Here is a 14673-nt window from a genome sequence, read left to right on the forward strand (position 1 = left end):
TCTGATACACAACATATGCCCTCCAGTAGTCACCATTAGGTCACCCACAGAAAACCATGTTTAAAAATCTAGAGCTGAGTAGACACAATTACATTTGTGAAAAGCAGTAATGACTCAAAATTTTCTGTAATCTAGATTCAGTTCCTTGTTCTTGATGCAAAAACTGAAACAATGGCTGAACCATCGAAGTGCTGCACAAAGAATACATAGATTCTCTTATTTTAACCAATACAACTTTTATTAGAAAACATGGACCAATTATTTTATATGGGAAAATATATTAAGAAAAATGCATTCACAACAATGATTTTAATAAAATCAATTAAGAGAAAATAAATCCACCGTCAGCTTCAATGAAAAGCTTGTGTCACAGGTCTTGATAAAGACAGTACTGATGAAAGATACCAAAGACTGAATGAGATAATGAGAATTTTCACTGCATTTGCTAAAATAATGTAATGGTTTAAGTCATTAACAAATGCCATGAGTTTATTTTAGAAACTTCTGTTTAAGTAGAGTGCAAAGCTCACTGACAGAGGCAGATTCAAGAAAGGGGAGTATAGTATACACTCACAAAACGATTTCAAAATCCAAGGTGCTCTCAATGATTCCTGACAGTTTTCATTTTTCTCAGTACACAGTGCATCTTTGGATAGAATTCAGACCTCAAAAAGGGGTTCTTGAGGTTATAGACAGGTGACATTCAATTGCTTTTAAAGATCAAAGCATCCTGCAATGTTAAAAATATTCTGGGCTTTGTATAGCTTCAACTTTGATGTGCATTAAGTAGAGATGAGAAAATAAAACTTCAAAATTATTGAAGAAGGGTTTCTCCAAACAACAGCACAATACAAGTACAGTTGGTATGGGGAAGTCAGATGTCTATAGCATCTTGACATTTAGTCTTTAATTCTCTTGCTAGAAAAAAGGATTGATTCCCATCAACCTGTTGCTGTGTGCAACATTGCATGGGGATTGTGGACACCTACCAGACTGCTCTACTGGTATACCTGTAGCATGTCTGCTAAAGATATGTGTCACTGACTCTGAAAACTAGACAGTACAGGCTAGATGGACAAGATAACTATCTGTATTATTTAAAAATAATAAATCCTAATTGAACTGGTAGAGGAATTTCAGTAATTGTGATGAAATGGCATTGTCTACTGCACATGAGGGCGCTAAGCTACTGCAAGGAGTGCAGGGCACAACTTTGGCCTCAGCACCCATAATCTTCCAGGCAACTGCCTCACTTTACCTAATAGTACAGATAGTACTGCTCTAAACATATGTGTTGAATCCCAAGGCTATTTTTCACCCCTTTAGCATCACTGTCCTGTTATTTTGTAAGCTTTTCTCTATTATGAAATATACAGGTTTTTTCAGGGCATTGTGCTCACTTCTCTTTTATTTCCACATATATACACATCTAAGTGGCCTTAGCTGAGCAAAGTGACTGCAGCTTGTTGAACCAAACATACATCGTGTTGCTATATATTGTGCCAACTCTGGATAAGAGCTTAATAATATTTATGTAACCTGTTCAAAAAATATTGTATTTATATGCTGAAAAGGTCCCAAGAGACTGACCAAGCAGCAACGTTCTTGTTGTATCTGATTATTTACCTTATCCAACAGGACATGGTGGAGCTGATTTTACTACAGGACAGAAAACAGTGCTAGAACTTTACATGCATTCTGCAGATTTAGACACAGAAAAACTTGTCTGATGAACTAGGTCACGCTGCTGAAGTCTTTGAATAGCTCCTTATTCATGTCACCCAGCTACACGTATGGTATATTTCAGTATCTTGCACAGACTGGAAGTGCCATCTGTTGACGATCAGTGCAAACCAAGGATTTCATAGGTATTAAGAATCCATGCTCTTTCCTTCTGTTTCCTGATTTTCCATTGTAGTGCCAGAAGATGATGCTTCTCCGCCTTCAGCTCCTTCAGCTAAAGAAGGGTGTATAAGAGAGTCAACATATTAGATTCATGTTGAATGAGATAGTCAAAACAGTCTTGGTATTAGGAGTTTAGATAAAAGGAACACTGCATGTTGTGTTTATAAGGGACTACACAGTGTTCAGAGAATTGCTGACATTACACAGTAAGTTCTGATTGGGGCTGTATATTAATTTCACTGAAAACATACAAATCAACACACACATACCCATGGATCCAATACCAAGGTTGCACTGACAGAATGACTTTATAGTTTTCTCTGTGCTCTCCAGACTTGCTACAGAGAGCTGGGGAATCCTTTAGAGCAGGTTTTTGGGGCAGAGAAAAAGGCTAGAAGGGGAAGAGAGTCCTATGCTATCCAGCAGATGGGTAGTAGAGAATGTTTCCCTTAGGTTCATGAAATGTTGGAAGCAACTTGAAGGCACAATATAACTATGTGCCTTCAAGTGTGTACATACTGCATGAAACATAGTGTGTTCATTTTCCTTTTTTAATGTTGCCAACTGGGTCATTGTTCTGTCTCTTTCATCCTACAGAGTTGGCACACCCATTTGGAAATTATTGTTAGTTGACTGAGTTATGATAATTCTACTATAGGTTTTTCATGGCAAGATATATTCAAAGATGGTTTGTCATTGCCTCCTACTGAGGCTGAGAGAATGTAACTTGCCCAAAGTCACCCAATGGGTTTCATGACTGAAAGGAGAATTTTAACCCTGCTCCCTCAGAGTTATAATCCAGCACTCAAATCACTAAACCAGGCATGGGCAAATTTGGGTCCTCAAAGTGTTTTGGACTTCAACTCCCACAATCCTAACAGATTACTGGTTGTTGGTAATTGTGAGAGTTGAAGTCCAAAACACCCGGAGAGCCCAAGTTTGCCCATGCCTGCACTAAACCAAGTGAGCTCTCATTTATCTATGTGGTATGTATGAAAGAGCTTTTCCCAATGCTGCCAGAGAGTAAAATGATTATTAGGTAGCTTCTGATTCTTACTAATGGGAAGGCATTACCGTCTGACATGGAGAGCTCAGCTAACTTGTGCGGTAAGTCTGACGTTCCTGCCCCAGCAGAAGAACCCAGAATGTCTGGCAAGGCGTTTCGGCGGCCAGCCCTTCCCGAGGCGGCAAAATCTGTGACCACAGGCTCCACATCAGTCATCTCTGTTTTCTTTCTTCATAGCAAGATCTACTGAGAGAAAAGAAGAAGATTCCCTTTTTGATCGAGTATCAGAGGATGAAGCAACTCTTTTATTTAATAGGAGATAGCTGTTCTTCTTTTGAAAATCAAAATATCAGTTGGTTGAGGAAAGCACTGAACTAGCTGTTCCTAAGTAAATGTCAGAGGTTTCAAGACACCATTGCTGGAACTTCATTCCTTTCATTTCAATTTTTCCCATCTTCACTTCAATACTGATCAGATATAAAAGCAAATTTCAAGCAACCATGAGGATTGCAATATGAAGCACTCAGACTTCTTAGCAATATACATCTTTGAGTGAACTATTTCTTACTATATATTCTTTAGGTACATTTACCAGTCAATAGGAAGATCTCTGAATCCTACCCTATTGTCCTATGTCAGAAGCACATTTTGTGCAGTGTTTGTTTGTTTTTTAGGCAGAAAGAAAACTTCACCACAATGTGAAAGAATTGCATAAAGAAAACTTTGTTTCAAATGCTTGTCATGGAAACAAAGCTGCAGTTAGTAGAAAGTTCTCAGGAGGCACAATAGGTTGCTATGTGAATATAGAGTTGAGAATTGATGACACGCCCTATAGAACACTTTAAAAAGTATCTATACAAAATCACATGCTTTCTCTATAAACTAGGATAGAATTTTTCTTTATTTTTAAGTGAAAAAAGTATCACAGCTCTATTATCAACCATTTCTCAACTTCCACTTTTGTTTGCTACGCAATTGGAAATATGAGGTTTCCAGAAATGCTGAAGTCTTGGGGAAAGGGTGGGACTTTTCTCAGGCTTTGCAGCAGGGGGTTGAAAATTTGGGGGAAATGGAAAAAACATAAACCAATTTACAGTTTTAACACCATTAAATACATTGGCCTAAATATAGTTTCAAGTTCAAACCAGAGTTGACCCACTGAGTCAACATGTATGCAAATTCTACTGAATCAATTGGTCTTCCCTACTTGGGCCTCCTGGTGGTGCAACAGGTTAAACCACTAAGCTGCTGAACTTGCTGACCAAAAGGTTGATGGTGTGAATCTGGGAAGTAGATGAGCTCCTGCTGTTAGGCCCAACTTCTGTCAACCTAGCAGTTCGAAAACATACAAGTGTGAGTAGACCAATAGATACTGCTTCTGCAAGAAGATAGCAGCATTCCATGCTGTCACGCTGGCCACATGACCTTGAAGGTGTTTACAGACAATGACAGCTCTTTGGCTTGGTGTGGTTTGGGGACGACAGACCATGTATGATGGGATCTTCAATATCTTCACTCACTTCCAGAGCCCACTGTGACCCACACCAATGACTGATCAAGACCAAACGTAGCACACAGAGCCCCCATGACCCACTCTACATCCTGGTGTGATTTGGAGGAGGATGGACCATGGGACTTGCTTATGAGAATTGTAGTTCACACACACCACTGAACCAGACGACATTGGATCTAGACTAAACTTGGAGCACAGTCAAACAATGCCTTTCTCAAATAACCTGGGCACCGCTGGGTCCCCAAGCTAGTTTCAAATAAAAAAACAACTACTGTTTGATGCGATCTGGACTGGGTTGTCAAACAAACAATGTTCTGTGTGTAGCATTTAAAATATTAAGTGGATTAGAGTCCATTTTGCCAAATGTGTGAAATCTTCCATCTGCACTCTGCTATCTATGACTGATGATCATGCTCAATTCCCATTGATTTACTTAATTGTCTCTTTGGTTTTTAAATATTATTCATATCCACAAGTATGCAAAAACTCAATTCTAGTTTCCCATTTTGGACTATCTTAGAAACTTACTTTTTAAAGGTAATTTCTTCTTATTGCTTTTTATAGTACGGTGTTACCACTACATGTTACACTTTTATAAAAACAACTCCTCTTATTCTTTGCTTCATAATATTACTTTTTGATAATCTACTCATGGATTGATATGATAAAATGTGATCAATTCAACTAAAAATATACTAGTACTAGTATACCAAAGTTAATCAAATAGATACATCCCTAAGCATACACCCACACATAAACATACACACCAGATGGAGATAATAATAATAATAATAATAATAATAATAATAATACTGTGTTTTTGTGTCAGTAAAATAATAATTATTATTATTCAATATGAACAGTTAACTGAAACAACCTGGTCAGGTGAGCAAAATATGTTGAATTTTCCAGAGATCACCAGAAGGCTTCTTCCAAAATGCATCTCGTGATTTTTCCCCTTTCGCTATCCTCTGCTCCTTTTTTATGATTTCCATTCTGATGTCCAGATTTATAAATCTATTAATTTTAGCACAAAGGGGATTGCTAACTAGGCAGGCCTATCAGCTCTCCCATTTTCTCTCTCTATTGCTATTTATACTTGCTGAAGTAAGGGACTCTGTGGGCAGCTGCTATCTGCCTAATTTGTTATACAGCGACACGTACTGGCACACAATAGGATTGGCTACACTTTCTTTGCTTAAGCTTTATTGCATTGTTTACTGTGACACACTTCTGCAACTCAACACCAAAAGTCTGTCTTTCTCCAGCTCTCCTTAACTACGTTTCCACTGGCAATGATGCTAATAAAACCTAGCAGCTTGGCAGAGGAGAAATGTGAAACAGGGCTTGGAGTATACAGGCAGTCCCCGAGTTATAAACATCTGACTTGCAAACGACTGAGACTGGATCTACTCTGCCCTATATTCCAGGATCTGATCTCATATTATCTTTTTATCCCACATTATCTGACAGTGTAGACTCATATAATCCAGTTCAAAGCAGATGATCTGAGATCAGATCCTGGGATATAGGGCAGTGAAGCTCAAGCCTCATAGTTAAGCATGGGGTGAGACAACAGGAAGTGAGAGAAATCTGACTCTAAGAAGGGAAATTCACTCCTGAAAGAGTTGTCATGAGGAAAAGGTGCCTCCACTGAAGCTTTATAATCAAATCTTGTTTCCACAACAAGCCAATTTTTCAAATTCAATTGTCACAGGGACAGAAAGTGAGGTATAATCTTCTGAACAGGAGCACAGACATCAAAACAAATACCATAGAGGTGTTAACTCTTCCCTATGATATCCAAAGCTATATATGTATGTATGTGTACACACACACACACACACACGGTTGGAGTTGCAATTTGAAAATGTACCTGTTCCGACTTACATACAAATTCAACTGAAGAACAAATCTACAGAACCTATCATGTTCATAACTTGGGGACTGTTTGTACAAAACTTTTTTTAAATGGAGACTCATTATTAGAAGCTTTGATAATTAAGGTATGATTGTATTTCTCACCTCCATGGATGATGTTAATTTGTTATGCTGTGAGTAACTACACTATTTGTCCATTCAAGCTTTGCATTTCAGCCACAATCTTGATGCCATTCACCAGCTGAGTTTATTTAAAACTAGTGTCAACACTCCAAGACTTTATTTAGTTCCTAAGTTACTCCTCCATTCTTGGAATGTCTTCTGAACTACTGTTTTTTGGAGACACTCTGCACTATCTCCCACACTATTCCCAAGGGTATTCCAAAAGTTGTGAATGGGTCTTCCCAATTTACAGTATGAGATCTGGGTGGGAAAGTCTATTTCTCTTACCATGAACTCACTTCAATTTGTGAAAGGAAAATTAGATTTTTATTTCCAGGTATCATTGTTTAAGGGCCCGCTTATCCCCCTACCAACCCCAGAGATTACTTCGGTCTGAAGACCAAAATTTGCTTGAAGTCCTCAACATCCGGACTTACCATCTGTCCTCTACTAGGCAGAAAGCCTTCTCGATTGTGGCCCCTTATTTATGGAATGCCTTGCCAGTTGAAACCCGAACCATCCGAGAGCTACTTGCTTTTCAGAAAGCCTGTAAGACCTTTCTTTTCCGACAAGCTTTCGATGGGTGAATATCTCGGGACTATGTCTGTTCTCACTTTTAATGTATTTTAAAGTTGGTTGTATTGTTTTAATCTACTGCTGTAAACCGCTCCGAGCCAAATTGGGAGTAGCGGTATACAAGACAAAATAAATAAATAAATAAATGACATTAGTAGGGAGAAAATGACACACAAATCCTTACAAGTTGCTCTAGAAAGAAAGTGAAGAGGTTTCCAGTTTATAAGTTGTTCAGATAGAACCAGCATAATACAATAAACATTCAGCATTTGGGACACATCTTGAAAAAGTTACTTTTTTGTGGATTGCAACTCCATGAATATCTCAGCTGAGGGGCTCTAAAGTTTTTGTAACTCTGAGTCATTTCCAGCCAAGTTGTAGATTATGATAACTATATATTTTATAGTCAATCACTTTTTTAAAAAGCAAAATTGAAGACTAATGACAAAACCTTGGGAAAATACTGATAGTCAAATATGGAATAGCTGTGCTTTGGGAGCTGAAGACAAGTTTTAAAAGACCAAAGTGAAGACAGAACTGTTAAATACTGCATTGCTATTCCAAGCACTCAGCATTCTCATGGGAGAAAGGAAGTGAGAATCTGTAAATAGGATCAGGAAATGGTGTGACGCTACTCAGATCTTTGCTTGCTACAAAGCTGTTAACATTTATTAGCTATAGAGCTCAGAAAAGGTACTTTCGGACTGTAAATCTCAGAATCTCCACAACAGTAGAGGCAGAGACCGAGATAACTAGGAAATGCTGGGAGTTGTGGTTTTTTAAAAGTTACTTTCCCAAACTCTAGTCACTTGATGTGGTTTTTCTCATCTTCTTGATTCTATTGGTTGGCTTGTGGTTAAATTCTGTTTGTGAGGGCGACTTTTTATTTCATTTTCCCTTGGGCGTTATTTTTTTTTGCTGTACTTGGTCAGATTTTGTCATGTTCATTTTTTTTGAGAGAGAGAGAGAGAGATTATTTCCATATCACATGACTTTGGTGACAATTACTTTACACACAGTGACACAATCTTTAAAAGTGTTAGTTAAGCTATTGATTCAGCTTTCAAAATCATACCATTTACATTGCCATGCAAGTGCTTTGTAAGTCTTTTGCTACACACTGGGAATTTTTCAGAGCAAGAAAAACTTTTAAAAAACAGATTATTTTCTCTTCCAATTAGATTGTGTGTGTGTGTGTGTGTGGAGTGACTTGAGAAGCTACAAGTTGCTTCTGGTGTGAGAGAATTGGCCATCTGCAAGGACTTTGTCCAGGGGACACCCAGATGTTTTAATGTTTTACCATCCTTGTGGGAAGCTTCTCTCATGTCCCTGCATAGGGAGCTGGAGCTGACAGAGGAAGCTCAACCCACTCTCCCTGGATTCGAACCACTGCCCTGTCAGTCATCAGTCCTATCAGCAAAAGGGTTTGATCCATTGTGCCACCAGGGTTCCTAACTTATGAGACGTAAAAGTCCAAGTCCAAGAATTCAACTTCAGATGTGAGATTTTTATTTTTTTCTAGTTATTAAGCTCTTTTGCATTGCTTCAAGCCCTGAATCAATCTGATAATAATATGTATGTTTAATGGAAGTTCATTTCAAAGAAATAAAAGTGTATTGGCAAGAGCATGCTTGCATCACAGTGTAAGCTTTCAGACGAAACAGTTGGCCGAAAACGATGCTTGAAACGTTTGGCTGGAAACTGTGGCTCTTGTTCCAACTTCTGTTAATGAATGTTACAAAAGCAGTTAATAATAGATAAGCACTATAAAGTCTAATACAAATGCAGGTTATCATTTCATGTTGACCCAGCTGTGGCTCAAATTCTTTGGCCAAACTATGACAGGAAAGGAAATGAGACTGCTTATTTATTTTGAGTCAAATAAAGAAAGAGGGGAAGGAAAGGAGAGAGTTTTGAATGGTTTGCCAGCAACTTCTCCTCGATGTCAATGTAGACAAGGTACAAGCAAGAAGGAGAGTTCATTTTAAGCATATAGGGAAATAAATAAATTATACTTTCGGGCAAGGCTTTTATCATGCAATTGTCTCCACTTTTTACAAGATTTTGTAGGGAATGATGTATTGTATTTTTCCACCACTTATTCAATCTTTTTCTTTACTGAAGAAAATTCATTATTAGGACAAAATATCAGGACAGTGTTCTTTGACTGAAATACTAGGGATCAATATACAGCATGGAAAGGTTATGTCATTTTGGATCAGACTCACAGCTTGTATGCCCATGATTGTTGGAAGATTCTCAGAGCTGTAGCTCCAAAGTTACTTTCCAAGCTGTAAACCCTCCACTTGGAAACCCCAAGAGTCAGTCAGGGCTCATTGTTAGGGGCACAGGATTAAAATGTTGTATAAATAACTCTCCAAGATGTTACTCTTAGTATGCCATCACTCCACCTCCATTATGGTGATATTTACAGCTCCTGGGCAGGGCGCATCCATGGCCACACAGCCTCTCACCAAGAGTACTTCAATGGCCTAGCTGCCCGGCCATAGCAACACCTACTGAATGACTCCTTGTCTCTTAATTGTATTACATCAAGACCAGAATGAAGTCCAAAGAAAATAGCGCACAAATCTGAAACAATTATATCTTGTAAGCCACTCTGAGTCCCCTTCGGGGTGAGAAAGGTGGCATATAAATGTAATAAATTATTATATTATTATTATTATTATTATTATTATTATTATTATTATTGACGTATTTACACACATATGCTCTTGCATCTTCAGCCCCTTTGACACTGTCCTATATTCCAAAATCTGATTTTAGATTATCTGCTTATGCCAGATTATCTGGCAGTGGAGACTCATATAATCCAGTTCAAAGTAGATAATATGGGATCAGATCCTGGGATATAGAACAGTGTAGAAGGGGCCATACCCTTCTCTGTGTGTAATACTAATAGAAAAAGATTGATACAAATGCATGTTAAAGGTTCACTAGGGAAAGCTTCTTAAGAAATGTTCCACTGGGTCATTGCACCTGGATGTTTTGATGTTTTACCATCCTTGTGGGAGGGTTCACTCATGTCCCCGTATGGGGAGCCTCATCCGCACTCTTCCCGGTCGCAGGTTCAAATCTGGGAAGAGCGCAGATGAGGCTCCCCATGCGGGGACATGAGAGAAGCCCCCCACAAGGATGATAAAACATCAAACCATCCGGGCATCCCCTGGGCAACGTCTTTACAGATGGCCAATTCTCTCACACCAGAAGGAACTTGCAGTTTCTCAAGTAGCTCCTGACACAAGAAAAAATGCTTCCACTCTACACAGGATGCTGAAAGGAAAAAAAAATCACTGTTTGCTGTTTTTAGATTGTTTTGGACCCTTCTGAAATACTCTCACTAGGTTTTAAAGATGACACACTGTTACATAAAACAAAGGATGGATTTAGGCAATGTATTTATATAAAATTTCAGATTTCCTTGGAAAAGGGGACACAACTGCAAGCACAGGCCAAAGGCTCATATTGCCAAAAGAGCAGAGTATTTTAGAACACACATTATTGAATATATGTTGTGCCACATTGTAAGGTAATCAAGACCGTAAGGTAATCAAGCAAACCAGCAAAACCATGAGATTAATTAAGACACCGTCAAACAAGTAACGAAAACAGAATTATTGGTGCTATGCAACTTGTTTTGAAACAGCTAAGCTTCCTCAGGTATGACAGTGAATGTTACTAATGAAGGAAGATTCGCCTATCACTCTAATTGGCTTGTGGGTGCAGAATGGAGAAGCTTACCATGTTATCCTTTCCTTCAACAACAAATTATCTTGGGATGATCCTGGTAATTGGCATAAATCAAATAGTCACCTCCCTCAACTTTTTTTGTTTTTAATATAAATACGTATCTGATACCAATAGGTTCATTCACCCTAATGCACCATACTTAACTGAACAGCCACTTAAGCTACGACTATTATCATCCATAGACATGACCAGTTTCTGATAAAGAGACATAAAGTCCAGCATATTTAAACATGCAAGCTGGGAAAGGTTTCCTTAAGCTGAATCCATTACTTGTTGCACACAGCATTACTCTAAAGTAGGGATAGCAGGTACTTTGGCTACCATAATGTCCAATAGATTATTTCCTGAGTAAAGTTTGGTCCAAGCTATGGCCTTGCTGCAATGCAGCCATTTCACACATATGGGCCATGAGACATATAGTCCAGCATATTTAAACATGCAAGTTGGGGGAGGTTTCCTTAAGCTGCATCATTATTTGTTGCACACAGTATTACTCTAAAGTAGGGATAGCAGGTACTTTGGTTACTATAATGTCCAAAATATTATTTCCTGGGTCAAATTTGGCCCAGGCTGTGGCCTTGCTGCCATGAATCCATTATGCACATATAAGCCATGAGTTACAGGTAAGTATTGCACCCACATTAGATATTAGACCTAAATCAGCCTCAAGTGGTAAATTAATACTACCTACCTCTTCAATTTCATCACAATTGCAGGCAAAGAGCAGATAATGGAAAATGTATTTTTGGACAGCAATGCCTTGCTTCCACCAGCAGTGGCACTGGGACACTTGATCTACTCTAGATACTAGTCTGAACTATGAAGCAGCTATCCAGCACGCTGAATGTATTTCAGCACCCTAAATCAGCTCCTTTAAATCTCAATCTAAAACCCAGAGGAGATTACTTCCTCATTGAAATGGAAGTTACCACTGCCACTGGGTTCTAGGGGCCCTTCCACAAAGCCATATAACCTAGAATATCAAGGCAGAGAATTCACAATATCTGCTTTAAACTGGATTATCTTAATCCACTCTGCCATAGAATGCAGTTCAATGTGGATTTTATACAGCTGTGTGCAAGGGACCAACAATTTTGGCTTAGAAAGAAATGAATAGGCAGTGGAGCTATTGAGCTTTACAAATATCAAGATTTTCCTTGAAATAATTAGATTAAGATGGAACATTTCTCTAGTGTTTAATTGGATAATGATGTTGCTCTGTTTTCTATAAATGTCAAGTGTTGTTTTTACGTCTATTATATTTCTCTTATTATGATATCTATGTTGAAAAAATAGAAGGGAGGAAGGGTTGTCATACCTTGGTGGTATAGTTAGTCCTGTAAAAGAAAGATCAGGCCCTTTTCTGAACAGGAAAAATGGCAAAACATTTTATCTTTCAACTGCCATTCACCCATTGGCTCATCATTTCATATTAATGCACCTTGACTCATGTCTGCTTCTCAATAATTCCACTGAGAAAAAAGAGGTATTACCACCCCCCTTGTACTTCTTTTTCAAGCCCCAACATACAGAGTTCAACCAATCTCTGCTGCAGTTGCTTCTAAGGGTCCCTCCACACAGCCCTATATCCCATAATATCAAGGTAGAAAATCTCACAATATCAGCTTTGAACTGGTTTATCTGAGTCCACACTCAGATAATGTGGAATTTTCTGTCTTGATATTCTAGGATATAGGGCTGTGTGGAAACGCCCCAAAATCCTCTGAGGTTGAATTGGAAAGATTGCCCTTTACGTTATTTATGATTGAGTTATCACTCTGACTCCCATTTGGATATTCATGTTGAAATTACTGATATTATTTCATGTGTCCATTTAAAAATGCTTTTTGCTGTTTTTTTAAGAATCTGTGAAAATAAAATTGCAGAATAAATCAGGTGGTATTTTTATCATCACCTGTATTTTTTATTCAAATGCATAAGTGGTTGGTAGCTTGGGAACTGGAAATTGAGCAATCTTAAGAACAAAAGTTTTTGTGTTTCAATATGCTAATTGGTTTACTGTTCATCTTTGCTGGTACATGGTAACATTCTTTGGAACTATTTAGTTTCTGAGAGAAATTTGACACATTACTTAAAGGCTTGTTATTGAGTGATGCTAAGAAGGAGCTGTAGTCAATCTTACTCCCAAATGAGCAAGTCTCTGTCAAGCATGTCTTGCTTGCATAACACTCCAGATGTTCAGACGTATAGCTAAGATGCATTAAGTAACACATAAAGATAAAAGGTATGAAAAAGACTTACAAATAGGTTTGCTTTTTCCATACACAATTCATACTGCCTAAAGGACTTCAGAAATGTACAAGATGGCGGAGAGTTTGTACATGACAGTGGCAAAAAACAAGAAAATTAAAACTTGTTGATGTAGTAGGCTTTCAAGTCATTCCAGGCTTATGAGGATTTTTCGGGGGATGAAAGTATGTGACTTGCCCAAGCTGATCCAGTGAGTTTCCATGGAAAAGCAGGGAATCAAACTTTGATTTCCAAAGTTCAATGTTCAAACAATTACAAGACACTGACTCTCAAAATACAACATGCACACATTTATGCTTTAATTAGGTGTTTTAATTCTTATATTTCATGTTTTAAATGTCCTTTCATCTTATTTTATTGTGAATTGTCCTATTTATTTTATGCTAGTTATATGTTGTTGATTGAGTTTTGGTTTATGCATGTAAGGCATTGAATTTTGTCATTATTTTTGTGTAAACCGCTTTGAGTCCCCCCCAGGGGTGAGAAAAGCAATATATAAATACTGTAAATAAATAAATAATAATTTATCAGCAATATATTTTGGAGTCTGCAATAAATATCATTATTTTAAACTCATGTATTCAAAAGTCAGGTGTAAAGGACTTACTCCCTTTACAAACATGAAACACAGAACTGCAGCCTAAGAATTGGTTCACACTAATATACAGTACTTATTCTGTCATCTATCCAACACAGTGGTTCTCAGCCTGTGAGTCCCCAGGTGTTTTGACCTACAACTACCAGAAATCCCAGCCAGTTTACCAACTGTTAGGATTTCTGGGAGTTGAGAACTACTGACTAACACAATCATTGTGTCCTTTGATATATTGTGAAGCATATAACATGTTAGTGTCAATAAAATCTTTTTAACTGAGGAAGCTTTTGCCATTTCTGTGGCTTACGATGAGCTGGAAAGAGGCAGTTACTAGTGTGAAAAGTGGTCTGGATACCTTTTTGCAAAGGATTGGACTTCAGTCCTATATACAATATGTATAGCAGGTTTCCCAACACTGGATACTACCCTCAGAGTAATCACTTGAAATGAACTTTTACTGAACACTGCAAAACTAATATCTGAATAGACATGCACAGAGATTCCCCTGTTGTTCTCAGAGAGGTTTATTAACATGAACCTAGATGCAAGCATCTGTGTATGTGGAGAAAGCAAACATTGCTTCTGGGTGTGAAATGACTGGAAACTCGCTAAGATTTACATTACTGAATTATGAAAACGTAATATGGAAATCTAACAGGAATCCCCAAGCTGCATATTGAAGTAATTTGAATCCCTTTGTATTCAGTATCTTATTCAGTAAGTCTGAAAGGTCTTATAAATTTACACTCTTTTTTAAAAAAATAAGGCTTCCCGTTGCTTTTTCTGATTTTTTTTTTTTTTTTTTTTTACTGTCAGGGAAGAGTTATCATATACAATCTCGGTTTTTATGTATTATTCTAATAAGGAATCTTTTGTTTCATTTCCATAATGCTGCCCTGCTTTAAATGAAATTCCCAACAGGATAAAAATTGTCTCATACTACGAGGACAAAACAGAACATATGGCTTGAAATGCAAGCTTTATTTATAGTAA

At 37.8% G+C, this 14673-nt stretch overlaps 1 protein-coding gene across 3 annotated transcripts in view; it reads right to left on the reverse strand.

Moving 5' to 3' along the window:
- Positions 1–290: 290 nt before the first annotated feature.
- The window catches only part of PKIB (cAMP-dependent protein kinase inhibitor beta), a 68713-nt gene continuing 54330 nt past the window's right edge, over positions 291–14673 (reverse strand). For 2 of the 3 annotated variants that reach the window (XM_060753271.2, XM_067466899.1), the window contains exons 2-3: positions 2980–3154; positions 291–1957 (exon numbers count right to left, since the gene is read on the reverse strand). In XM_060753271.2, coding sequence (XP_060609254.2) covers positions 1872–1957; positions 2980–3127 — 234 coding nt within the window. In that variant the 5' untranslated portion in view covers positions 3128–3154 and the 3' untranslated portion in view covers positions 291–1871. Of the gene's footprint in view, positions 1958–2979; positions 3158–14673 lie in introns of all 3 variants that reach the window. The other variant, XM_060753270.2, reaches the window with a different exon arrangement.

The sequence above is a fragment of the Anolis sagrei genome, chromosome 1 (assembly GCF_037176765.1).
Source record: "Anolis sagrei isolate rAnoSag1 chromosome 1, rAnoSag1.mat, whole genome shotgun sequence".
NCBI lineage: Eukaryota > Metazoa > Chordata > Lepidosauria > Squamata > Dactyloidae > Anolis > Anolis sagrei.